Here is a 27,443-nt window from a genome sequence, read left to right on the forward strand (position 1 = left end):
CCTAAGCCATCTATTAAATGTCAATCCACTCTCCGCCACCAGAGGGTTGCAGCAGAAGTAGCCGGAAGTGACTCTGCCCCTAACTAACATGGCGTCCAGGTGATTTCCGTTCTCCTCTCTACGGTTACAGTAATTGGCCACGGCGGCTTCTCGCGGTTTTACCAGACGTCACTGGTTCAGCAAACTACTCTCTCCCTGCTCTCCTTGCAAGGCGGGGCTACGGAGAGATGCTGCTTGGTGATTGGTTGCAGCGCGTTAGGAAGTTGGCCTGCGCACGCCCGGCCGTGATTGATTGCCGAGAGGCGGGGCGACTAGACTGCTGAAGAGGTAGCTGCCGCTGTGGGAGAAACATGGGTCAGGCGGCCAAGGTGACAGGGCCTGGGGAGGTGTTGGGTGCGATGCCGACAGGGGAGAGCGGGGGCTGGTGGGGGAGGAGGGTGTTCAGAGCGCAGCCTGACGAAAGTTGTATTGGAGTCCTGTAACTGGGGTTCAGGCCCTCCACGGAGGATGTGGCCTTCGCCCCCGAGGAGTCGGTGACCAACCCTAATGGCTGGTTTTCGGGTTGTGCAGGTGTGGAAGTGGGCTGGGGGGCACCAGTGGTTCCTAGTTCTTAATCGGCTTGGGTACCGAGTGTGTTCAGTAATGCCAGACTTGAGCTCTGCCCGCGTTTCATCTCCCCACTGAGCATTCGTCTGAGGGACCCGTTTCCCGTCCTTGGGAAGTGCAGGGGACGCTAAAGGCATCCCCGCGCCCCAAGCACCCGATGAGGTGAAAGGTGTAGTCTCGTCATGTAATTGGAAGGTACACAGAGGTCTAGGAACCAAGGACATCAGCACATTCACTTACCAAAGGTAACACTCCGCGACACAGAGCAGAGACCCGAGTTCTCTGAATGAGCTTGGGAAGCAATGGTCCTGCCGGGGTCACATGGTCTCAGGTTCATTTCTCGCCACTGTTACACGTTCCTGGCCGGTGCACAATTTCATGGACTGGCCATCCCTAACCTTCAACATCAGCATGGCAGGTTGAGACCTGTCCCTGTCACTGGCTGAAACACAGGCATTGGAAGGGGGAAATGGCCTGCTACAATACAGTGAGGAAAAGCAATGCTATGGTCAATAATAGGTAGCCGCCAAGCAATGCCTCATCTACTACGGAACTTGGCGTTCTCAGTAAGGTTTAATATATATCCCAGCACCAGTAGAAACAATTGTAAAGGGTTATTCATTTTAAACTTTTATTGAGTTTACATAATAGCTATTAGTAATACCTAAGACCCAACATTTAGCCTATACTATTAAGGCATGGTGGGTGCAACAATAAACAGACCACCTTTGCCTTCATACAGAAGTCTAGCAGGTCAGAGACTTTTAACAATTACTTAATTAGAATTGTATTAAGTGCTTTGAGCTACAATAGTGTATTTTGTGTGCATATAATTGGGATTTAACTTAATCTGGAGGGATGCTAAACAATATTTCATAGAAGTTTAAGTTAGGTTGAGATGTGAAGTTTAATTAGAAATAGGTAGGAGAAGAGAGAAAAAGACCATTCCAGAAAGAGGAAGTAGCATATGGAAAGTTCTTGAAATGGAAAATTGCTTGGAAAACTTGAATACAAATGAAAGGATTCATTCCAAAAACACTTTTAGCCAGGCCTGTAATGTATGGAAGACACCCATGCCAAGTGTGGAGGATACAAAGGTAACCAAGAAGCCTTTGAAGAAATATGGTACAAGTGAGCCATTAACATACAGTGTAGTAAGTGCCCAATGCTGGGATGTACTCAGGAGAGTATATAACCCAGACTTAGAAGGCATCTATATCTATAAAAGCCTAAGCGACCATCGCAACTGAACGGACGACCAAACAGGCTGAGTGGGGCGACCAGGCTGGCGGGGGGTTAGTGAGGGGCGACCAAACAACTGAGCAGCAGGCTGCGTGGGACAATCAGGCTGGCAGGAGGGTTAGTGAGGGGCTACCAAACAACCAAACAGCAGGCTGCGTGGGGCAACCAGGCCGGCGGGGGCGGGGGGGGGGGCAGTGAGGGGCGACCAAACCAGCAGAGGGGGGCAGTGAGGGGCAACCAGGCTGGCGGGGGCAGGGGGCAGTTGGGGATGACCAGGCCAGCGGGGGGGGGGGGGGGGGGCAGTTAGAGGCAATCAGGCAGGCAGGCAGGTGAGCAGTTAGGAGCCAGTGGTCCTGAATTGTGAGAGGGATGACCAACTGCCGGTTTAGGCCCGATCACCAGGATTGGGCCTAAACCGGCAGTTGGACATCCCCCGAGGGTTCCTGGATTGGAGAGTGTGCAGGCTGGGCTGAGGGGGACCCCCCCCATGCACAAATTTTGTGCACCGGGCCTCTAGTAGATAAATAATGACTACAGTGAAACCTAGTATAGAAATTATACCATACACCCTTAAAATTACTTGATTATTAAAAAAAAAAAAAAAAAAACTGAGGCAAAAAGTCTAAGTAACTTGTCCAAGCTTATAATAAATGGCAATGTCAGATTCAAACTGATCTGTGAAAAATACATTTCTATATACACTGCCTAAATTTGTCAAATCAGAATAAGTAAATGGGAAAGAGAAGACGATATGTGACTTAGCTTTCTGCTTTTTAGAAGTCCAATGCGCTATCCATTGTGCGACAGAGCCAAGGAGCTTTCTACTTTTTAATAAAAGTTAATTAACTCCAACGTGATAGTAGCTCTGATAGCCCCAAGGCAATAATGATGACCTCAACTTAGTTATATCTACAAAGACGCCATCCTATATAATAAAAAGGCTAATATGCAAATCAACCGAACAGCAGAACGACTGGTCACTATGACATGCACTGATGACCAGGGGGTAGACGCTCAATGCAGGAGCTGCCCCCTGGTGGTCAGTGGGCTCCCATAGAGGGAGCACCGCTCAGCTAGAAGCCAGGCTCATGGCTGGTGAGTGCAGCAGTGGTGGCAGGAGCCTCTCCTGCCTCTGTAGCAGTCAGACATCCTCCAAGGGCTCCCAGACTGGAAGAGGGTGCAGGCCGAGAGGGTGCAGGCTGGGCTGAGGGACGCTGCCCCCACCCCTGAGTGCATGAATTTCTTGCACCAAGCCTCTAGTTTCCAAATAAGGTCACATTTGTAGGTGCTAGGGATTAGGACTTCAATATGTCTTGGGGATAGACCACATTTTATTTACCCATTTATGAGTTGATGAACATTTGGGTGGTTAATTTTTGACACTATTATGAATAGATACTATGGATGTTCATGTATAAGTTTTGTGTGAATACACATTTTTATTTTTCTTTGGTATATACCCAGGCAGGTCATATTATAACTGTTTAATTTTTGAGCAACTGCCAAACATTTCCAAAGTGGCTGCACCATTTTACATTCCCACCGTATTGTATACGTCCCAATATTTCCACATTCTTGTCAACATTTGTTTTTTACTATCTTTTTTACTGTAGCCCTTCTACTGGAGTGAAGTAGTATCACTGAGATTTAAATTTGTATTTCCCAAATGGCAAATGTTGAACATCTTTCTTTGGCCTTAATAGCCATTTGTTTGTCTTCTTTGGAGAAATGTCTATTCAAATCCTTTGCCTATTTAAAAAATGTTTTATTATTGAGTTGTTCTTTATATGTTCTAGATAACTGGCCCTTTATCAGATATAAGATTTGCAAATATTTTCTCCCATTCTGTGAGATGTCTTTTCTCTTTTTTGATAGTATACTTTCCCTTTCTCATTTAAAATACAATTTTCAGTTTTTATAAAGGTGATAAATGTGTAGTAAAGATTAAGAAATAGTTGGCTAGTTGTTCTTCGTCCTGGTGCTGCATTATTTTGGAGCCCAAGTGGCCCCTTAGCTGAGATGCCTGAGGAAACCCAGACTCACAACCAACCGATGGAGGGGGAAGAGGTTGAGACATTTGCCTTTCAAGTAGAAATTGGCCAGTTGATGTCACTGATCATCAATATTTTCTACTTGAATAAAGATATATTTCTGAGGGAATTTATTTCAGATTCATCAGATCCACTGGACAATATCAGCTGTGAAAGCTTGTCAGATCCCAGTAAACTGGACTCTGGGAAAGAGCTGCACATTATCCGCATTCCAAACAAATATGACCAAGCTCTCACTGTCATGGATACTGGAATTGAATGGCCAAGGCTGATTTGATCAATAATCTTGGTACTATTGCCAAGTCTGGGACCAAAGCATTCATGGAAGCTTTGCAGGCTGGTGCGGATATCTCTGGGATTGGCCATTATGGTGTCAGGTTGTAATTAGCCTATTTGGTTGCTGAAAAAATGCCCATAATTACCAAATATAACAATGATGAGCAGTATGTCTGGGAGCCTTCCCCAGTAAGATTGTTCACAGTTAGGACTGACACAGTAAACAGAGGTCATCCTGAATCTGAAAGAAGACCAGACCAAGTATTTGGAGGAGAGAAAGATAAAGGAGATTGTGAAAAAACACTCTCAATTTATTGGCTACTCCGTTACTTTTTGGGGGAGAAGAACGTGGTAAAGAAGTCAGTGATGATGAGGCTGAAGAAAAGGAAGAGAAAGAGGAAGATTAAAAAAAAAAAGAAGAGCCCAGCCAGTGTTGCTCAGTGGTTGAGCCTCGACCTATGGACCAGGAGGTCATAGTTCGATTCCCCATCAGGGCACAGACCCCCGTTGCGGTTATGGGCTTGAAACCCGCAGCGGGGGCATGCAGGAGGTGACCGATAGGTGGTTCTCTCTCATTGTTGATGTTTCTATCTCTCCCTTTCCCTTCCTCTCTAAAATAAATAAAAATATATTTTAAAAAAGAAGAAAATTAGTCCAGTGACAAACCTGAAATCAAAGATGTTGGTTCTAAGCAGAACTAGTTTTTCTCTTCTAGTTTCATGTCGGCTTATTTTAACAGAATGAGGTTATGTTTGTTGTGAGATGTGTTTGTTAACATTATGGTCTAACTCTAAAGTGTTTAGCTTTCAAGTGAGTTCCTTAGTAGACCAAATCTTTTGTCACTGAAATGTTTTGAGATAAACATGGTTAAAACAACTTTCATCCCCTAGGGCAGTGATGGCGAACCTATGACACGCGTGTCAGCACTGACACGCGTAGCCATTTCTGATGACACGCGGCCGCTGAGGCGGCCGCATGCCAAGGATGAAACATTTGCTGCTCCTGAGGATGAAACATTTGCAAAATAATGTTTTTTCCTCAAAGTGACACACTACCCGAGTTATGCTCAGTTTTTTGGCGAAGTTTGACACACCAAGCTCAAAAGGTGTGTCACTACCCTAGGATCTACTTCTTAAACCTTCTATCCTCTGTATTTATCAACTGCATGTATGGCCTCTAGAAATTAGTATACTAAGCTGAACCAATCTGATGGGGGTAACTATCCATAGAGCTTGTTTTCTAAAGAAAAGTATTATTTAGAGTAGCAAAATTATAAGTTCACCTAGGCATGTTGTAAAGCCATTTGAAAGTAACTCAGAGCAAGTTTTGTGGATAGAAATGTAGTGCTCAAGTCACATTCTGCTTTAAAAAGGTTGTGACAAATGCAAATGAATTAAAAAGAAAGAAATAATGTTACACAAATGCCAGTAGGTATCTACTTCCTTCTACATACTCCTAATTCCTGCTCTCCAGAGATAGGAGCTTTTAATCATTTTAGCTATTCCTTCTGATATTTACTTCCATGTTTCTAAACATGCTTAAACTACTATTTATTTTCTCTTTGGAGATATTATTTGTTGACTTTTAACATTGGAGGTTGAGGACTAAGCTTCCCCTTACACCCTATTCTTCACAATATACACATTTTGGTGAATCAGTTTTTGTCTCTGATATTGTTTGACTATATAAAATTTATCCACAGCTGAGATCGCTAATATAACTATACTAGTAGCCCTGTGCACGAATCCGTGCGCCAGAAGCTCTCTGCGGGGCCTGGCCGCTCCACACCCACTGCCCAGAGGCTCTCCACGGCCCAGAGGCCCATCTGCAGCCAGGTGTGGAACACTTGTCTCATCGCCAGGGCAACGACGCAAGCGTTCCCCCCTCCTTCTCCTCCCGGCTGCTCCATGCCCGCTGCCCAGAGGCCCTCCGCTGCCGGGGTGGAATGCTTGCCTCAACAAGCAAGCATTCCGCCAGGCCGCTCACGTTGCCTGCTCTCAGCGGCCGCCCCCCTGGGACTGGGGGACTCTGGCAGGGTTGAGAGGACTGAGCACCACCATCTTGTGGCAGTGGGCACCACCATCTTTGTGACAGAGTGGTGGTTAATTTGCATATTACCCTTTTATTAGATAGTATGATTACATTGTCTTTAATTAATAATCCTTATATTTTCTTGAAATTAATAACTGCCTTGTATTTATCATTGGTTAGTTTCCTGCATATCTGTTCCCAAACTCTAAGCCAAACTAATGTCTACCAGTTTTATTTTTTCTCTAGTAACATCTTTTCTGAATCAGTTCAGCCTTTTCTGTAGTCTAGACTAGTTGCTTTCTCAGCTGGTTGCACAAATGCTGACCTATATTTGTCCTTTACTGTTATCTCTGCCTCTCCTTTGTTGGACAGGTGATTCTCATGCTTTTTTCTTTAGTGGTTCATCCATTGTTTTGGTGGAACACATGTAGTGTTCCAAGCAAAGGTGTATGGCATATGAGACTTTGCATTTCTAAAAGTTGTGTTTGCCCTTGTTTTAAGTGATAATTTGACTGTGTCTAATGTTCTAAGCTGGATTTTTTTTCAAAACTTGAATATAATATACCATTGTCTTCTCACAGTGATATGAGAAGTCAGGTACCATTCTGATCACATACCCAGTGTATGTGAACTGGTTTTTTTCTCTCAGATTTTTCTTTTTATTAGCATTGTGCTGAGCTTACATCATGAGCCATTGTATGGGTTTTGTGTTGGGCACTTGGTGGAGCCCTTTCAATCTACTAACTCAAGCAGCTTAGTTGGTGAAATTTCCTTAATTTATTCTCCCTTTTAATTTCTGTTTTCTCTGTTCTCTCTTGTTGGAGCCATCTAGATCACTCTCTTAATTTTCTTATCTTTTCTCTTCTCAATTTTTATTTGTCAACTTAACCTCTGCTCTTACTCATTTGATATCCATAAGCTTTTGGGAGTTTCTGAACATTCCTTTTTTAAAAAATTCCTCATCTGAGGATATGTTTATTGATTTTTTAGAGAGGGGGGAGAGAAAGAGAGAAACATCAATGTGAAAGATAGACATCAATTGGGCTGCCTCCCACACTCTCTCTGACCAGGGATCAAACCCAAAACCCAAGCATCTGCCCCAACTGGAAATAGAACCTCAAGCTTTCTGATGCTTCAACCAACTAAGCCACCCAGCCAGAGCCTAAAGCCTCCTTTTAAATTTTTTCTTTTTGTTTTTATTGCATGTTTGCAATAACTTGGGATTTAAGTATAGTTGTTTGTCTTTATGTTTTCTGCTCCTTGTTTCCTGTTTCTGTTTTGGTGTATGCCTTTGAAGTTATAGGTTTTCTAAAATATATACAATATTTAAAACAGTACCTTGCACACAGGATATACTCAGTAAATGTTAGATGTTATCTGATGAATGGACTGGAGAAAAGGAGGGTAGGGTGGCAGAGTGACAAATCTTTTTAAGTACTCTTAAGAAACAGATGGGGAGCGTCTGAACTTAAATAGTTTGGGGCTATGGTGGATATACAAAAATTAGACATCCTAAAGTTTCCACATGAAGAGTAAGGAGGCTTTAGAGATGACTTTAAAATTTCTGGCTTGAGAAAGTCTGTGTCTTCCATCACTAAAATTGAGAAGACAGGAGAAAAAGTATGAGGTGGCTTTTGGCTAGGCCCCGCCCTTCAGTACTGACTTTGGCTATTCGGGACTAGGTTGGGTCTTAGAGTCTAGGCTCGGCACTTCGGAGCTAGTGTCAGCCCTTTGGAACTAGATTCCCCTCTTAGGCCTTGGCTGAGCTATTCAGGGGTAGGTCCATTAATATCATATTGATCCGGGCCCTGGGGAAGCCCCGGTCTCCACAAGATTGCCTTCTAGGGAAGGACCCTTAAGGGAGCATTCTGGCCTAGGAGCCAGAGGTTGAAAGGGCTGCTGACGCACAAGGAGAGGTGCCTGTGGAAATCACTCTGACACACAGTCTGGGTTCCTTGGGCCTGCTGGAAGAATAGGTGGTGCTTAGGGGCTGGGCTCGGTTCTTCTGGGAGAGGCTGGGCTCTTTGGAGCGAGTTTCCGCCCTCCAGACAGGGTTGGCTGTTTGGGGCTGGGTTCTTTATGGCTAGTCTCCGCCTTTCGAAACTTTTTTGTTTTGTTTTTTAAAGAAGTGTGAGGTGGCCTCAGTCTATCACTAAATCCTCCTCACAATCTGACTCCTACCAAAGTGCCAGGCTCTTTTCTCTCCATTTTTTAACATACTCTTGTAATAATCAAAAGTGTCATCATTCTACTTATTTTTTAAGAAATCACAATTGAGCTTGCCTGAATTACCCAAAACATCTTCCTTATGAGCTCTGTTAAGATTTAATAAGTTCATGAGTTTGTGTATACTAGTATGTGCCTCACTTTAAGAACAAAAGAAGGCCCTAACCGGTTTGGCTCAGTGGATAGAGCGTCAGCCTGTGGACTGAAAGGTCCCAGGTTCGATTCTGATTAAGGGCATGTACCTTGGTTGCAGGCACATCCCCAGTAGGGCGTGTGCAGGAGGCAGCTGATGGATGTTTCTCTCTCATTGATGTTTCTAACACTCTCTCCCTCTCCCTTCCTCTCTGTAAAAAATCAATAAAATATGTGTGTTTTTTAAAAAGAACAAAAGAAGGCCTCCATATCTTAAGAAAAATGATAATACATACCAGACTGGTAAAGTTGTTTACCTTGGCAGACTGGTTTTGCAGGGGAATTACTAACTTTTTAACTACCTTTATATTGTTTTGTTTCAAAGAACTTTGTATTATTTTTGTAAATAAAGTGTTTTTTTTTAATTTAAAGATAAATAATCAATGTAAAGGTATTTCCACAAACTCTGGTTTTCATCAGCTACTTAATTATGTAAAATGTGATTTTTTTCTTTTGCGGTCTAAGTTCTGATTTTCTTGATAGGTTTTACAGCTCTTTAAAACACTGCACAGGACCAGACAACAAGTTTTTAAAAATGATACCAGAGCATTAGAAGGTAAGTTTATTAATTTTCCGTTGGAACAAGTCCATTCTTCAGATGCTGCTCATATATCCAAGAGACCCTATATAGCCAAGCCTCATCTTAGGGAATGACCTTCACTACCTCTTCCCTAATGTTGTTATGTGTTATAAAGATTAGTTTACATTACACTTTTTGTGGAGTATACACTTAAAGAAAATTCAAGTCCTTTCTCTATTTTATAATCACAATTTCACGCACTCTAGGACTAGATACTACCGTATCGTTAATGCCTTGTGTCATTCTGGAAGTGACAGCAGCTAAGAAAGAGAATCTATTCCAAGCAATTCCACATTTAGTATTTCACAGTTTTAAGTGATTTCTGTCTTACTTGGTTCTGTGTTGGTCATGTTCAGTTCCAATCCTCATACATTTCTAAACCTCTTTAACCTAAGTAAAGTGTCTCCACTGTCCCAGGAAATTCTAGTTTTTGTAATTCACCAAAAATAATTTCTTGAATATTAAAATATATGCCTTATATTGTACTTTATACAAATTCCTCATTTTATTATTATAACACTGTGATGTAGTTGCTATTACAGTAAACCCTCAATTTTGCAGAGATTGATTTAACAGAATTAGGATTTAATGGAAAAATTTCTAGCCTGTATGTCATATGTGAAGTTAATTTAACACCCTATTAATTTTAAAATGCTTTAAACCAAGATTTGCTTATAATTAAATCTATAAATTTGTTATTTTGTTAATTTGTTATTAACAAATTTATTATTTTTAACAAATTTTAATGAGTAGGCCATATGTTTGAAAAATACTAGTAATTTCACCAACATAAATAAATGTTACATATCTACAACCATAGTCTGCATATTTAAATCCAAGAGTCACCTCTCGTAAACAATGTTCAGCAAATGATTAGCATTTGATCACAGATACCAGAGCATTAGAGGGTAAGTTTTTATTGTTTTTCCTTTGAAACATCCCACGGGGTAATTGGTTCTGTTGTTGCATGGCGTGACTTTCTGCAGCAGTTTTAACATGTGCCACCCATCTTCCAATGTGAGCTAAGCCAAGCCCAGACGTGTGCATTTGTTTATTCACAGTGACTGGTGAATGCACACATTTACTAGACCTATTTAGTATAAATTTAAAATTACAGTCATACATATAGAAAAGTTTTCTGTGAAATTAAACTTTCATACATACTTAATTTTAATTACAAAAATGTATCTATATTTGTCAATTTTTTAACTTAAATTTGGAAAACCTGTCTATCTTATATATATATATAAAAGACTAATATGCAAAGTGTCCCCTTGGGAGTTCAACCGGGAGACCAGGAGTTTGATCGCTCGCTGTGTTGTGCACTGACCACCAGGGGGCGCTGCAGAACGAAGGAAGGCCCCAGCCAGCAGCCGGAAGTCCCGATCATCTCTGATCACCGGCCAGGCCTAGGGACCCTACCTGTGCACAAATTTCGTGCACCAGGCCTCTAGTTTTATTATAAAATGGACTGTCAGTTTTAACAGACACCCTGCCTCACCCGAATTAGTCCATTATATCATGATTTTACTGTATGATTTCTGTTCAGATAAGAAACTAAAAAATGTGAAAGGATTTGCCCCACATTATACTTAGTAAGAAGTAGAGCTAGGATTCAGCCTAAGCAGCGTGGCTCCAAAGCCTAAACTCTAACCACCTTGCATATTGAAATTCTGGAAGCATAGAAGGAAGATTTTATGACTATTCTCACATCAAAATAGCATATTTTTGTTGCTTTAAATGTTTTTAAGTGAAGTAATTATAAGAGCAGGTAACATTGTATGTTTACTAAGCACTTTATATGGATCATTCCATTAAATGCTTACAGCAATACAATAAGGCAGTTTGTCAGGTTAAACTGAATTATGCTACTGTAATGATGGTGAAGTCTCAGTGGTGTACATGAACAAAAGTTTTATTTATCATTTACTTTACATGTCAGCCAAAGTGCTCAGAGCTGCTATATCTTTATGTTAATGTGTGTATGTGTGTCTGGTTTAATGTGCTTTAAGTATTGAGTTTTGCCATCTTAAAAACATTTTAATTTAAATTCTTAGATTTATAGAAACAAAGAATTACATTGATTTATTGAATCTAATAAGTATACAAATGAAATTGAAAGTGAAAAACAGGAAACAAAAGTATTAGAGTACTGAAGGTTTATATTAGGTTTAATTACAAACTTGCCAGCCTGTCATAAGCTCTCCAAGAGACTTCTTTAATAAATTTCTGATTTTTATACTTTGTTTTACATGGGGCAAAACTGTTTCCTTTACTAGAGAAGTAGTCATTCATAATGAATAACATGTAAATTATTGTGGCAGGAATAATAAATTAGAAAAGCAAGTAACTCTATGTATTTTTCTTTCTGTAGCAGCCAGAATAAAAATAAATGAAGAATTCAAAAGTAATAAAAATGAAACTTCTTCTAAGAAAATAGAAGAGGTACAGTAATTGAATTTTTCAATTTTACAATAAAATGCTTGTAAATTGTATTAGCAACTAGAGGAAATGATGAAAATAGAGGGGTTATGTGAAATAAAAACCCGATAGTTAAAAATAACCTTCACTTGTTTGGTATGGCTCACCTCCTCTGGGTCATCTGCCTACAACCATAAGAAAACAAGTTGCCTGGTAAAAAGAAGAAGAATGGTAACCCTGGTTAAAACAAGAGCAGCTGAATCAACCCAGTCACCCACAGAAGTGCTATCTTCTCATTGAAACTGAAAAGAATGAGTGCTATGTTAACTCAGAACTATAGGGGAAACACTTACTCATTTAGCTCAACAAGACAGATTTTTTTTTCTTTAATTCCTGTCTTGGCAATGGAAGTGAACCAGCCACAGTTCATGAACACTCTTGGTTTGCCTTTAATATTTGCATTTTAGTCACTTATTTTAGTTTAAGACAGTCTACTGAAATCAGTCTGTGAACTCCCTAGTACTCCCAATGCATATTCATTGAAAAAATTCACAATGATTTTGTTTCCTGTATAAAATCATACTGCGTATATACACTGTCTCAGTTTTGAGCTTCCTAAGTATTCCTGTTTCTAACCTTGGATAAATATAGGGAAAGGACCATAGGAAGAAAATGAAAAATGGAAAACTATTTGCAGGGGTAGTTGTGATTCCAAGAATTGGTTTGATAAAAAGGAAAGTATAAGTTAGAGAAATTCTTCTGTGTTTAACAGAATTTCTGAATGTTAAAATTTTATGAAAATCATTTATATTTTGAAAAATGTATTTTTGAAATAGTAAATATCTATAATAAGCCAGTGAGACAATGAAATAGCTTAAGAATTTCTATCCCTGTAATAAAAAGGGGAAAGATTTCCCTTACGTATATGATAGGGCAAACAGGGACTATGAAATTTTTATTCATGTAGAAGTTAAGATGACATTAGACTCAAGTCATGAATTGAATAGAAGTTAAAAGGTACATATGGAGGTTTGTCCTATTTGCTATTCAGTAGACTGGTAACAATTTGGCAATTTCTAAATTTTTAAATCATGATTTAAACTTTTAAGATTTTTTACATTTTAAATTGTTTATATCAACTAAACTGAGAAAATGAACTACAGGGGAAAACCAAGATGGCGGCATAGATAAACACCTAAACTGCTGCCTCGCACAACAATTGCAAAACTACAACTAAAAGACAAAACAGACATCATCCAGAACAACAGGAAGGCTGGCTGAGTGGAAATTCTACAACTAGAAGGAAAGAGAAAAGCACACTGAGACTCAGAGGAGCTGCAGAAGGCAGAGGTACGGAGACGTGTGCGTGGAGAGAACTGGCAACTGAGTACGCAGCTGACTTTCTCAATTGGGAGGGAGACAAAAGCTCCTGACTGCTCTGAACTCCAGTTTCGGGCGAGACTCTGGGGACCCAGACTCATACTGTCTTCTCTGCCCTGAGACTCCACTTCATCCAAGCTGAGCACAGAGGCTTTTGCAAGTCTTGTCTCATAAGGGTGTCTCCAGCACAGAAATTCTCCCAGTGTAGACACAGCTGATTGTCACAGCCAATTGGCCTGGAGATCAGTTCCTCCCAGTGATACCAACAACAATCAAGGCTTAACTACAACAAGACTGTGCACACAGCCCACAAAGGGGTGCACCAAGAGTGTCCACCTCAGGTAATTGGGGAGGCTGAGCCACTGGGCCCTATAGGACACCTAGCACACAAAGCCACTCTATCAACTCAGGAAAGCAGCCAAAATGCGGAGACAAAGAAACAGGTCACAAATGAAAGAAATGGAGGAAAGCAAATGACTGGATATAGAGTTCAAAACCACAGTTATAAGGTTTTTCAAGAATTTTCTAGAAAAGGCCAATAAATATAGTGAGACCCTCGAGGATATGAAAAAGGACCAACTAGAAATTAAACATACACTGACTGAAATAAAAAATAATATACAGAGATCCACCAGCAGATTAGAGGATTGCAAGAATCGAGTCAAAGATTTGAAATACAAAAACAAAAAACACCCAACCAGAAAATAAAAAAGCAAAAAACACCCAACTAGAAAAAAAAAGAATCCAAAAATTTGAAGATAGTGTAAGGAGCCTCTGGGACAACTTCAAGCGTACCAACATCCAAATTATGGGGGTGCCAGAAGAAGAGAGAGCAAGATACTAAAAACCTATTTGAAGAAATAATGACCGAAAACTTCCCCCACCTGATGAAAGAAATAGACTTACAAGTCCAGGAAGCACACAGAACCCCAAACAAAAGGAATCCAAAGAGGACCACACCAAGACACATCATAATTAAAATTCCAAGAGCAAAAGACAAAGAGAGAATATTAAAAGCAGCAAGAGAAAAGCAGTTAGTTATCTACAAGGGATCACCCATACAATTGTCAGCTGATTTCTCAACAGAAACTATGCAGGCCAGACGGAAGTGGCAAGAAATATTCAAAGTGATGAATAGCAAGAACCTACAACCAAGATTACTCTACCCAGTAATAATTCTGACCTATCATTCAGAATTATAGGTCAGATAAAGAGCTTCACAGATAAGAAAAAGCTAAAGGAGTTCACCACCACCAAACCAGTATTATATGAAATGCTGAAAGGTATTCTTTAAGAAGAGGAAGAAGAAGAAGAAAAAGGTAAAGATAAAAATTATGAACAACAAATACATATCTATTAACAAATGAATCTAAAAATCAAGTGAATAAAAAATCTGATGAACAGAACAAACTGGTGACTATAATAGAATCGGGCATAGAAAGGGAGTGGACTGACAATTCTCGGGGGGAAAGGGATATGGGGGTGCAGGAAGAGACTGGACAAAAATCATACACCTATGGATGAGGACAGTGGGGTGGGGGTAATGGCAGAGGGTGGGGTGGGAACCAGGTGGAGGGGAGCTATGGGGGGGGAAAAAGAGGAACAATTATAATAATCTGAACAATAAAGATTTATTAAATAAAAAATAAAGAAAATAAACAATCTCTCAAATTCATTTTACTTTTAGAGTACTAATTTAACATTAAGCAATCTAGAAATTAGATATTTGTTATATATAAATACATATGGTACTTTCTACAACTCTTCATATGTTAAATATTTAGTAGCTTTTGGATAATTATGTTGTCATGTATTAGAATTAGATGGTTTGTTATACTTGGCAACAAAAGGAAACTTAAGCATCCTCTATACCAGCAGTTCTCAAACTTTTTGGTCTCAAGACCCCTTTACCTTCTTAAAAATTGAGTACCCTAAAAAGTGCTGTTTATGTGTTATACTTATCAGTATTTACCATATTAGAATTTAAAACTGAGAAATTTAAAATAGATATTGATTGAATCATTTGAAAACAATAGACCCATTACATGTTAACAAATACATTATTTATGAAAAATAACTACATTTTCAAAATAATTTAGTGAGAAGAATGGCATGCTTTACATTTTTCAAATATCTTTCATGTCTGGCTTAATAGAAGTCAGCTATATTTTATCATTCAATGTGTTTTTTAGGTTGAAGTCTATGAAGAAAATTTAGTCTCACACAAATAAGTAGTTGGAAAGATAAAGGAGTATATAATAGCCTTTTCCAAAAATAGTGAATATTCTTTGAAACTATACATCACCAAGTGATAAATTCCTTAAAGGTTAGTTTCAATGTGGAACTCTGTTCCTATTAGTCCAATGGAAGTTATATATTTTTTAAAAAAAATTTTTTTCAGCTCTAGAGTTCATACACACCATCTCCTGGTCTCCTCTAATCCCTTGCTCCTCATCTAACCTTGTTCCCAACCTTAGAACTAGGACTCCACTCAGCTTATGCACCTCCTCCAATGAGGAGACCCTCTTTTTCCCTTTCTCTACCCTGCTAAGCAGCTTCTCAAGTCTGTCAGGGTGTGAGATTTTGATCTCCCACAGGCTTTCATGTCAATTAATGGCAGCTCCCTCCTCTTGATGCTCAGACCAATATCCTTCGTGCTGTCTTACTGCTTTCCTTCTCTCACACTTTAATCTGGCAGCAAATCCTATTGGCTTAACCTCCAAAATATGCCTAGAATTCAACCACTTCTCATCCTCCTCATCATTACCTCCTGGTTCAAGTTACCATCATTTCTCACTGAATTGTTACAACAGCCTCCTACTGGATCTTCCTTCTTTTGCACTAAATTCCTATAGCCTGTTCTCAGTACTTTTAAAGGCAGAGTGAACCTTTTTTTTTAAAGGCATATTCTGTCCTTCTGCTCACAACCTCCATGACTCCTCATCCCATGGTCTTATAGGATATTTGCTAGATTTTTTTTTTCTTGAAAATGAGTGAAGTGAGGAGGGAAATTGCTCTGTTAATTTCCCTCCTCACTTCACTCATTTTCAAGAAAAAAAATCTAGCAAATACCCAAATCTGAAAAATCATAGTTTGTCTGCCTGTCAGTGGTTCATTCAAGTACAAATGGTATTTCATAGAGAAAACTCTACTTCTCACAACTCAGTGTAGAAGGGTCTAGGCTCTAGTATTATGAAAATAAATTTGACATCATGGGTCGCTTGAAAGGGTCTAAGGTGGCTCAAGGGGTCTATAGCATTGAGAATTGCTGTTCTAGTCCATTTCTTCATTTTGCAGATAATGAGGTCTGAAACTCGGAGTAGGTTATTAAACCAAGGCCATACACTTAATGACAGAACCAGAGTTGGAATCCAAGTATTCTGACTCCTAATCCAATACTCTTTCTAGTGTTCAGAACATCCAAGTCTATAAAAGAAAGATTCACCACCACCACCCCAAAAAAACTATGTGTTTTAAACACATTGTAAAATATATATATACAAAAAAAAAATACTCTAAACCTGTTTGGGGTCAAAATATGAACAGGTGGTTAAAAGTTAAAAGTATATGCCTGTATGAGCTTTCTGCACACTTGGAATGGTTATAAAAAGTTAAAGGCAGATTATTATATAAAAAATTTGTAGTAAACCTATACTTTTCAAAAACAGTACATTTGTATGAACCACTGAAAAACACCTGAAGGATTTATTCCATGTTTGGTTTTCTTAACAGCTAATAAAAATAGGTTCCGATGTGGAATTGTTGCTCAGAACATCTGTTATACAAGGTATTCACACAGACCACAATACACTGAGTAAGTAAAATGAAAGAAAAATGTTTTCTGATTGCAATGTGTTTTAAAATATTGAGCAATTACAGTGCTTTTAATGCTGATTGGTAAAAGAGCTTGATTTTGCCAGACAATGTGGTATATATTTCACATATTTGTAAGGCTACCATTTAAAAATACTGAAGTATGAAACTGTTTTATCAGATTTTTTATTTTTAAATTTTTTAAAAAACCTTACCTACTGATTATATTACAAAACTACAGTTACAAAGACAGTATGACTATTTTTATCATTTATTTGGGGTTCTTAATATTTCTAGTACCATTTAACACGTACCTAGACTAAGTCTGTTTCTCTACCTTTTATTCTATGATTAGAGTTATTTTAATTCAGAACAATTGGGATTATAAGAAATAAAAATAGAGTAGAGGATCCTTCATTATACCTCAGGACTCCTGGTGGGACTTTGGCAGAATCTCATTTTATATTATACTAGAGGCCTGGTGCATGAAAACCCGTGCACTCGGAGGGGTCCCTCAGCCCGGCCTCCACCCTCTCACAGTCTAGGAGCCCTCAGTGGATGTCCAACATGCAGGGAGCAGGCTTAAGCTGCAGTCTGGCCTCCCTCTGCAGGAGGTGACCAGAGGGCTGATCTGGGGACGGCGAGCGGCCGGCCCCGCCCCGAATCACCCCACTGCGGTCACCGGTGGCCTCCCTCTGTGGGAAGCAACCCTGGCGGGCCAATCTGGGGATGGCGAGTGGCCGGCCCCTCCCCGAATCGCCCCGCCACTGCTGCCACCTGTGGCCTCCCTCTGCGCCAGGCAACCAGGCGAGCAATCAGGGGATGGGATTTGTTTTTATTCCCTAAAGTTTATTTGGGGACAACAATAACAACAAAGAAGATGACATTAGCAGTGTTTGAAAAGCTTTTTTCTTTAAAGTATAACGTGCAAACAGAAAAGTGCCCAATTTATAACTGTATAGCCCACTGAATTTTCACAAAGTGAAATACTCATGTAACCAACTTCCATACCAAGCTATATAATACTACCTGTACCTCAAAAGACCCCACATGATCTTTTGTCTCTCCCGGTCATCCCCACCCCACAAGCAAGACCGTTGTCCTGACTTTTAACACTATCAATTTTTAACTTAATAAATATTTTTCCTTTATATAAATTACATCATACAGCATTACTGTTTTATCTGGCTTCTTTCTCTCAACATTATTTTTGTGAGAATCATCTATATTATTGTGTACAACAACATTTCTATAAATATTGTTTGAGTATACTACACTTTATTCATTCTACTATTGTTTGTTTGGGTCATTTCTAATTTTGGACTGTAATAAATAATAATTCTGTGAATATTCTATGTATGTTTTGTAGTTTAAAAAATATAATGCATTTTTTACTAATACAAATATAATGCATGTCTTGGAGATATCAGTGAATTTTCCCGGTCAAAAGGATTATGTGTTTACTATAGGCCCAGTGCACGACATTTGTGCACTGTGGTCTCAGACCAGACTGCGCCATCTCACAATCTGGGACCCTGGTGTAGTGGGCCTAAGCCAGCAGGTGGACATCCCCCGAGGGGTCCTTAGAGCTGCCGCGGAGGTGGGAGAGGCTACTGCCACCGCCGCTGCGCTCACCAGCTGTGAGCCCACCAGCCGTAGCTTTAGGTAGATCTTCTATACCTCTCCCGCCTCCAAGGCAGCACTAAGGAGCAGCGAGCCCAGCTTCTTGCTGAACAGTGCTTCCCCTATGGGAGCGCACTGACCAACAGGGGGCAGCTCCTGCATTGAGTGTCTTCCCCCTAGTGGTCAGTGCACGTCATAGCGACCGGTTGTTCTGCCATTCGGTCGATTTGCATATTAGGGTTTTATTATATAGAATTTAGGTTTAAGTAGATACTGCTAACCAGTTTTCCAAGTGGTTAGACTAATTTACACTTCCAACAGCAGCATCTTAGAGCTCCAGTTGCTTTATATCCTCAACAATACTTGGTACTGTGTAGCTCTTTAATTTTAGTCTTTCTGGTAGTTGTGTAACGGTATTACATTGTGATTTTAATTTGCATTTCTCTGATAACTAATGAGGTATCAGCACCTTTTCAGTTGTTTAATGGCCTGTTATTTTATGAAATGGCTGTTTAAGTCTCTTGCTCATTTTCTTGGCAATTATCTGCCTTTTTACTATTGATTTGAAAGTATTCTTTTTTAAAATATGTTTTTATTAATTTCAGAGAGGAAGGGAGAGGGAGAGAGAGAGAGAAACTTCAATGATGACAGATAATCATTGATCGGCTGCCTCCTTCATGCCCAACACTGGGGACTGAGCCTGAAACCCAGGCATGTGCCCTGGCTGTGAATCAAACTGAGACCTCCTGGTTCATAGGTCAATGCTCAACCACTGTGCCATGCTGGCTGGGCTGAAAGAATTCTTTTTTTTTTTTTTTTTAATTTTATAGACAAGGACACAAAATTTCAGGTTGATTTACTTAAATATAGTTATTGGCAACAGAGATACTTAAAATACTCAGACCTCTTAACTATTATATTACCATGATGGCTCTACTTTTTTTTTTTCAGTTTTTTTTTTATTTCAAGGAAAATGATTTTAAATATAATAATGTTACATGCAATATACATTAATATCTCAAGAAAAACTATTTTAAATATGATAATGTTACATGCAATAAACACCAATTATTTAAGAAAAATGATCTTACATATAATAATATTACATGCAATAAACTTTAGGATTTCAAGAATAAGAGTATTTTAAGTATAATAATATTACCAAAACTGTACTAACATGGTATGATATCATAAAGGTTGTAGGAAATATTAAAAATCTATAAATAACAGGATTACTTCTATTATTATATCCCCCCCCCCCGGCTCTATTTTTGTTCATCAGTTTATGTTGTTCATTATATTCCACAAATCAGTGAAATCATATGATGTTTATCTTTCTCCAACTTGCTTATTTTGCTTAGCATGATGCTTTTAAAGACTATTTTTTTTCCCATCCCTTCACTTTCATCCTGTGTGTGTCTTTTGTTTTGAGGTGTGTCTCTTGTAGACAGCATATAGTTGGGTCTATGTTTTTGTATCCATTCAGCTACCCTACACCTTTTGATTGGAGCATTTAATCCATTTACATTTAGGGTTATTATTGAGAGGTACTTATTTATAGCCATTTTAATTTTGTATGGCTAGGTTTCTCTCTCTGTTTCTTCTTCTCAGCAATCCCTTACAGCGATTCCTTTAGCATTTCTGGTAATGCTGGCTTGGTGGTGATGAACTTTATCCTTTTTTTTGTCTGGGAAGCTCTTTATTTGACTATCTATTTTGAATGATAGCCTTGCTGGATATAGTAATCTTGGTCTCAGATCCTTGCTTTCCATTACCTTGAGAACTTCATGACATTCCCTTCTGGCCTGTAGGGTGCAGTGGCGGGAGCCTCTCCTGCCTCCAAGGCAGCACTAAGGAGCAGCGAGCCCAGCTTCTTGCTGAACAGGATTCTGATGAGAAATCAGGTGTCAGCCTTATGGGAACTCCTTTGTAGGTACCAGTTTTCTTTTCTCTTGCTGCCTTTAAGATTCTCTCTTTGTCTTTAATTGTTGGGATTTTAATTATGATGTGTCTGGGTGTGGGTCTGTTTGGGTTCTTCTTGTTTGGGATTCTCTGTGCCTCCTGAACTTGTGTGAGTTTTTCCTTTACCAGGTTAGGGAAGTTTTCTACCATTATTTATTCAAACACCTTCTCTATTCCTTTCTCTCTTTCTGCCTCGTCTGGCACACCTACTATTCTAAATTTGATATGTTTCATATTTTCCCACAGCTCCCTTAAGCTGTTCTCCTGATTTTTAATTGTTTTTTTCTTTTTGGTTCTCTAATTTAGTGATGTTTTCAACTCTGTCTTCTAATTCCCTGATTCAGTCCTCAGCTTCCCCTAATCTGCTGTGTATTCCTTCCAATGTGTTCTTTATTTGTGTTATGTCATTCTTTATCTTAGACTGTTCTTTTTCCATAGTTACTATATCTTTTTTCATACTGTTGAGCATTTTTAACATCATTACTCTGAACTCTGTTTCAGATAAATTTCTTATCTCTGCTTCATTTATCTCTAATTCTGGAGAATTCACTAGTTCTTTCCTTTGGGATTGTTTCTTTGTTTCCTCATTTTGGTTGTCTGGGTTTGTGACTGTGTTTTAGGTAGATCCTCTATACCTCTCAATCTCTAGTGCAGGACCGTGTTAAAGGCTGTTTCTGACTAATTAGATCAGGCAAAGACTCAAAAGCCTCCAGAGACTGCCTCTGTCTACAGACTAATAGGATTCCCAGTTGAATTGCCCCTAGGCCAGTGATGGGCAACCTTTTGAGCTTGGTGTGTCAAACTTCGCCAAAAAACTGAGCATAACTCGGGTAGTGTGTCACTTTGAGGAAAAAACATTATTTCGCAAATGTTTCATCCTCAGGAGCAGCAAATGTTTCATCCTCGGCATGTGGCCGCCTCAGCAGCCACGTGTCATCAGAAATGGCTATGCGTGTCAGTGCTGACACGCATGTCATAGGTTCGCCATCACTGCCCTAGGCAATCGTCCTCAGGTGTGGTGAGAGTTTTTTCAACAGGATGGGGCAGTTGCTCCTGCCTGGAGGATCATTGTTACTTTTAATCTCTTAAGTGGCCTCAAGGCAAGGTGTTTTCCAATAGGGTGTGTCGACTGTCTTCCCCCCAGGCAATGCAGATATCTATGTGGGAAAGATGTCCTCCACTGCGTGAGGGAATGACTCAGCCCAGGAAACTTAGGGTGTCTGCCTTCTGTGCCCTATCCCCCGAGTGCCCAGTCCTGGGTTCTGCTCTCACAGCTCCAGTCCACTTCACTCTCCCTCTGCCAGAGCACAAGGTGGGTGGCTCCACAGGGAAGTTCTGTGCATTGGCCCTATAAGAGGGTGCCCAAACTTTCAGCTGCCACTCCCTGGCAGACAGCACCCCACCACTTTTCACAGCTAGATGTTATGTGGGTACCCTCCTCAGTTTGATGCTTCTGCTGGGGAGCCCAGCTTCGGGATTAGACCCCAGAGTTCTCAGTGGCACCCCTCCAGAGCTGAGATATCTCTTCAGGACTTCAGTTGCCGTCTGTGGGTGCCCAGCCAGCTCTTTTGCGCCTCCGCCCCTCCTACCAGTCTCTATGCCATCTCCACCTTCAGTCTTTGGGTATCAGGGTTCTCTCCTGTGAGTTTTCCATTGATTTTTCAGGAAGCCTTTTCTTATTTCAGTTTTAATTCCAGCTTGTTCCTGGCAGCATGTCCATGCAGCATCCTCCTACTCTGCTGCCATTTTTTTAAAAAAACAACCTCTTTATATGAAAGCTTCAGAGCCTCAAATAAGGGCATATTCCCCAATATCCCTACCTCTAGGTAAGTAGGATACCCAAGAGGATGAACAAGGAGCCTTGAAGGACAGTGGACAAGAGAGTTTCTTTGGGTCTCCCAGGAAACAGGATTAAGTACTGCCAGATGGGTTGACTATAGAATTTATTGCTTTGTCAAAAGCTAGTCCTTGCCCTTCCTGTCCACCAGGATTTAGGATTTTCTGTGGAGTAGACTGACATGTGTTTCCCATTTCAGGTTTTTATTGCTGTATCCTGTTTATTCTTTACTATGGTCTAACAGGTATATGCCATGTGGACCTAATGGACATCAGACAGAAATCCCTGATTTGAATCAGGATGAAATCTTAGAGGTCAGATAGTAAACGGATATTTCTATATATGGGAAGAAGGGCATATGTTCATGTGTGTAGCTGAAAAGGGTGAACAGCTTGGAAGTCTTTCCTCTTGAATTTTTTTGAATAGTTTGAGGAGGATAGGTGTTAGTTCTTCTTTGAATGTTTGGTAAAACTCGCCTATACATCCATCTGGTCCAGGACTTTTGTTTGGTGGGAGTTTTTTTTCATTACTGCTTCAATTTCATTACTTGTTATCAGCCTATTTAGGTTTTCTGATTACTCCCAATTGAGTTTTGGAAAATTATGTTTTCAGAAATTCGTCCATTTGGCCCAGGTTGTCCAGTTTGTTGGCATATAGATGTTCACAGCAACTTCTTACAATCCTTTGTATTTTTGTGGTATCAATTGTTACTTTGCCTCTTTTATTTCTGATTTTATTTATTTGGGTCCTTTCTCCTATTTCTTTATGAGTCTGGCTAAAGGTTCATCAATCTTGTTTATCTTTTCAAAACCAGCTTTTGGTTCTATTAATATTTTGTGTGGTTTTTTTTTAGTCTCTATGTCATTTATTTCCACTCTGATCTTTATTATTTATTTCCTTCTACTTACTCTGGACTTTTCTTCTTATTCTCTTTTAATTCTTTTAGTTGTAGGGTTAGAATGTTTACTAGTATTTGAGCTTTTTCTTATTTCTTGAGGTATAGGCCTGTAATGCTATGAACTTCCCTCTCAGGACTGCTTTTGCTGTGTCCCATAGATTTTGTGTTGTTGTGTGTTCATTTTTATTAGTTTACAGGAAGTTTTTTATTTCTGTCTTAATCTTATCAGTAACCCATTAATCTACACTAATAAAAGAGTAAGATGCAAATTGACCGTACCTTCGCGACACCCACCAGCCAATCAGGAATGAGCATGCAAATTAACCCACCAAGGAATGCAGGTTAATTTGCATATGCAGGCACCGAGGGGGCGGGGTGGGGCGGGATGCTTGCATTATCACCATGGCAACGACGCAGGCATTCCACACTGCCCCAGCCGCTCAGGGCCTCTGGGCAGCATGGGAAGGCAGAAAGGTGGCTCCAGACCTGAGCAAAAAGGCGGCTCCAGCCAGAGTGAAGGCGGTGCCAGCAGCCAGGGGAAGGAAGGCCCATTCTTGCACAAATATTCCTGCATAAGGCCTCTTCCTGCATAGGGCCTCTAGTTGTTTAATAACATACTAAATAGCCTCCATGTGTTTGAATGTTTTGAGGTTTTTATATTGTAGTTGATTTCTAGTTTCATGCTCTTGTGATCTGATAAGATGCTTGATATGATTTCAATCTTCTTGAACTTGTAAAGAGTTGTTTGTTTCCTAACATTTTGACCAGGATAGTTCTTTGCTGTACATTACTGTTCTATACATCCCTGGCTTCTGCCCACTAAATTCCAGTAGCATTCTTCAGTTGGTATGACCAACCAAAACGCCCCCAGTTGAAAACCACTGTTATGTAAAATTTAGAATCTTTAAATTATGAAAGCCATCTTGCCTTTTCTATAGTAAGTCATATAAAAACATTTTCCAGTTGATGGTCTTAATTATTAATAATCCGTAATAAAATGGCTGATAATGTGCTTTAGCTGAATTCTGGTTGGTTATTTAATTAGTTATATTTAGTAAATAAGTGATAATGGGTAAAGTTGGTCATACATGTTTTTATAATAATTTGAAATGAGAATCCTACTGTCTCCATTTAAAATCAAGGACTCCACCTTTGAAGTTAACTGAAATAAAATATCCCTGGAAGATTTGCCTTAAAACTCCATATATTCTTGTTATAAATTTTAGGGGGAATAAGCATATTAGCATTTAATTTTTTTAATTTTAATGATGTTAATTATTCCTTTCTTGTTTTGTTTTGTTTTTCAGAATTGGTTCCTAGGAAAGACCTTCTTTTAGAAAATGTGCCATATTGTGATACACCAACTCAGAAGCACTGAATTTCTAGGATAAAATCAAGTCTTTATAATTTTTAATTTTAAAATATATAACTGCAACATAAGTCCTAGAAATGCAGATATTTTTCTCTGAATTGGCATGGTGAAAATTAGTCAGTTAGAGTATAGTTTTATAATTAAATTTCCCATTTAAAAGACATTGCTGAAAACTTCAGGCCATAGCTAAGTATTTCTAAAGAACATTAGATAAGAAGATATTTCATTTTCATTGAAAAAAAAAAAACTTTACCAAGTGATATAAATGCTTAGGGAAATATATCATATTTATTTTTCTTTGACCTTGATGAATATTTTGCTCTTATTATAACTATTTGAGAATGCTGTGTTTTGGCAAGTTGATGGGTTTTCCTCCCATGTGAAATGAAACCATTAGATTAAATTGGCATTTAGTCCCAAACATACTACATTGGTCAAAATATCAGTGTGTGGCCCTAGCCAGGTAGTTCAGTTGGTTACAGCATTGTCTTGATACTCTAAGGTTGCAGGTTTGATGCCTGCACAAGGCACATATAATAATCAACCAGTGAATGTAAATATAAGTGGAACAACAAATTGATGTTTCTCTCTATCTCTCTCTCTCTCTCCTTTCCTTTCTCTCTGTAAAATCAATAAAAAGTTTTTTGACAATCACAGTGTGTGCCAACTCTCACAGAAAGTGGCCCTTGTTTCCAGAAGCACTGAAATGGTTTCTGTAGCTAACAAGTAATACAGTTTCTTTTTACAGATAGAGAATATCTCTGTGTTCCTAAAAAGACACTTTTTTAAGGCGAAAGATTTATGCGATCTGAAGAGAAACCAGAGTATTAAAAAGACACTTTTTAATCAGTCTTCTGAAAATAGATGATAAAATATCAAAATCACCTAGTATCACCTATGTAGAATAAAAAATCCTAATTTTTTAAATAAATAGTGGCCCTTAGTCAAACTATAGCCTTCGTAGAATTAGCATTTAATTAGACCACAGTGAAGCTTTATTGTAAAAATGTAATATATGGCTGCATCCTCTTCATTTTTAATCATTAAAACTTAAATGGCTTTTCTTCTACATTTCTCATCCCTGAAGAGATTGGCAGTATTATAAAATAGTCTAGCATTCTACCATTTAATGGTGGTAACTATAAATTGTGTTTAATATTATTTTTGTTTCTCTTTTATGAGTATCTTTACCATTTTGTTTTACTCAGTGAACAGTGTGTTTTCTCCCATTCTCTGATTGATTCTCCCATTCAATGATAACACAGGATTTTACAAGATTCTCAATGCTTTGTTGGCAAAACATATTGGTATATCAACATAGGATATAAAATTTCATAATTAAGCCCTGGCCGGTGTGGCTCAGTTGGTTGGGTGTCATCCTGTGCACCAGAAGGTTGCTGGTTCGATTCCCAGTCAAGGGCACATGCCCAGGTTGCAGGCTTGATCCCGGTAGGGGTGTGTAGGAGGCAGCTGATGGATGTTGTGTTCTCAAATTGATGTTTCTCTCTCTCTCCCTCTCTCCCTCTCTTCCCACTCTCCCCCTTCCTCTCCCTCTGAAAATCATTAAACTAAAAAAAAAAAAATTAATAATTAAAAATAATTTTAGGAGATCAGAACATTATCAAAATTATTTAGATGTAGAACACTTAAACCAGAGACTACCCTTAATGCTTCCTAGTATTTTTTAGGAAATTAGTAGTCTATGGAATGGATTATACATGTCAAAAGGTTTGCTACTTCCCACGTGTATTATTGTATATATGGAAATCATACCTACATAAAAATTAAATATATGTGTGTTCTGGATACTAATCCTGTGTTGGTTATCTGTGATGTAAATGTCTTCTTCCAATATGTGACTCATCTCTTAACTCTGTTTATTATAAACCTGAAGTATAGGAGTATATTTTAGTGTATCCATTTTTTAAAATATTTTCCTTTATTAATTTTGCTTTTGTATCTTTTTAAGAAATTCTTCTCTACTCCAAAGTCATAAACATGTTGTAATACATTTTCCTCTGAATGTTTAAGTTTTGCTTTTTATATTCCAGCCTTTATGCCATCTAGAATTTATTTTTGTTTATGATATGAAGGAAGAATCTATATCATTTTTTATGACAAAACAATTGGCCTCAGCATCGTTTATTGAATAGATCATCCTTTTTCTGATTTCATATAAAGCAATCTTTATCATATCCCAAGTCACTATACAGTTAGTTGACCCTTGAACAGCATGGGTTCAAATGGCAGAGGCCCACTTATAAGTGATTTTTTTCAGTAAATACCTATAGAGTTTTTGATTCATGGTCAGGAATTTGTGGTTGTGGAGAGCTGACTGTATGCATTGATCTGCACCATTTCATATAGGCGACTTAAGCACGTATGGATTTTGTTATCTGTTCGGGAAGGGCGGACCTAGAACCAATCCTCTGCATATACCAAGGGACAACTTAAGTTTTTGAGGAGACAAAAACTATGCATGGATTTTTTATTGCACAGGGGTTCGGCACACAGTCAACTGTATGTTGGGATAACTCTAACCCTCTTAGCTAGTCAAGGACTTTACTCCTATAATATTCTTTACTACCAAATATGTTTCCCCTCTCTCCACTAGATTATCTTTTCAACAGTATTCAACATTCTGAAATATTTCCCATCTTTAAAAAAAACTTTCTTGAAACCCCTCCTGCCCTCAAGCTTCAGCACCATTTACCGGCTCTGTTTTGTTCTGGGAGGCCTCCACGTATCTCCCCATTTTCTCTTGTACAGATCCCAATTGAGATTTAATCCCATGCTGACATCTACCAAGAAAATACTCCACTCGACAGTCCACATCAGCCCAGGGATGACTGTAGAACTATTTGACTCACAGCCATTCCCACACCCCCCTCAGTCTGAGGATGTGTTCTTTTTAAGCTGATTGGGAAGCGGCA

At 39.1% G+C, this 27,443-nt stretch overlaps 1 protein-coding gene across 3 annotated transcripts; it reads left to right on the plus strand.

Moving 5' to 3' along the window:
* Window positions 1–298: 298 nt before the first annotated feature.
* On the plus strand, window positions 299–27,443 carry LYRM7 (LYR motif containing 7). Of its 3 annotated transcripts, XR_013813580.1 has the most exons (7): window positions 299–368; window positions 9,108–9,180; window positions 11,579–11,649; window positions 16,738–16,819; window positions 20,253–20,370; window positions 24,446–25,275; window positions 25,334–27,443. XR_013813580.1 is itself a non-coding variant. In XM_079772293.1 (6 exons), exons 1-6 carry the CDS (start codon window positions 351–353, stop codon window positions 24,456–24,458), a joined length of 375 nt encoding a protein of 124 aa, XP_079628419.1. In that variant the 5' UTR covers window positions 299–350; the 3' UTR covers window positions 24,459–27,442. The 3 variants fall into 3 exon arrangements, 2 of the variants coding, with proteins under 2 accessions (XP_079628419.1, XP_079628420.1); XM_079772293.1 differs by having other exon boundaries at window positions 24,446–27,442; XM_079772294.1 differs by lacking the exon at window positions 20,253–20,370 and having other exon boundaries at window positions 24,446–27,438.

This window comes from Cnephaeus nilssonii, assembly GCF_951640355.1.
Source record: "Cnephaeus nilssonii genome assembly, chromosome: 5".
NCBI classification, from domain to species: Eukaryota; Metazoa; Chordata; class Mammalia; order Chiroptera; family Vespertilionidae; genus Cnephaeus; species Cnephaeus nilssonii.

Excerpts from the sequence above, each read along its gene's own strand:
- LYRM7 (XM_079772293.1), top strand. Across the intron at positions 9,181-11,578 it reads TGATACCAGAGCATTAGAAG|CAGCCAGAATAAAAATAAAT; the intron begins GTAAGTTTATTA and ends TTCTTTCTGTAG. Across the intron at positions 16,820-20,252 it reads CACAGACCACAATACACTGA|GGTGCAGTGGCGGGAGCCTC; the intron begins GTAAGTAAAATG and ends TCTGGCCTGTAG.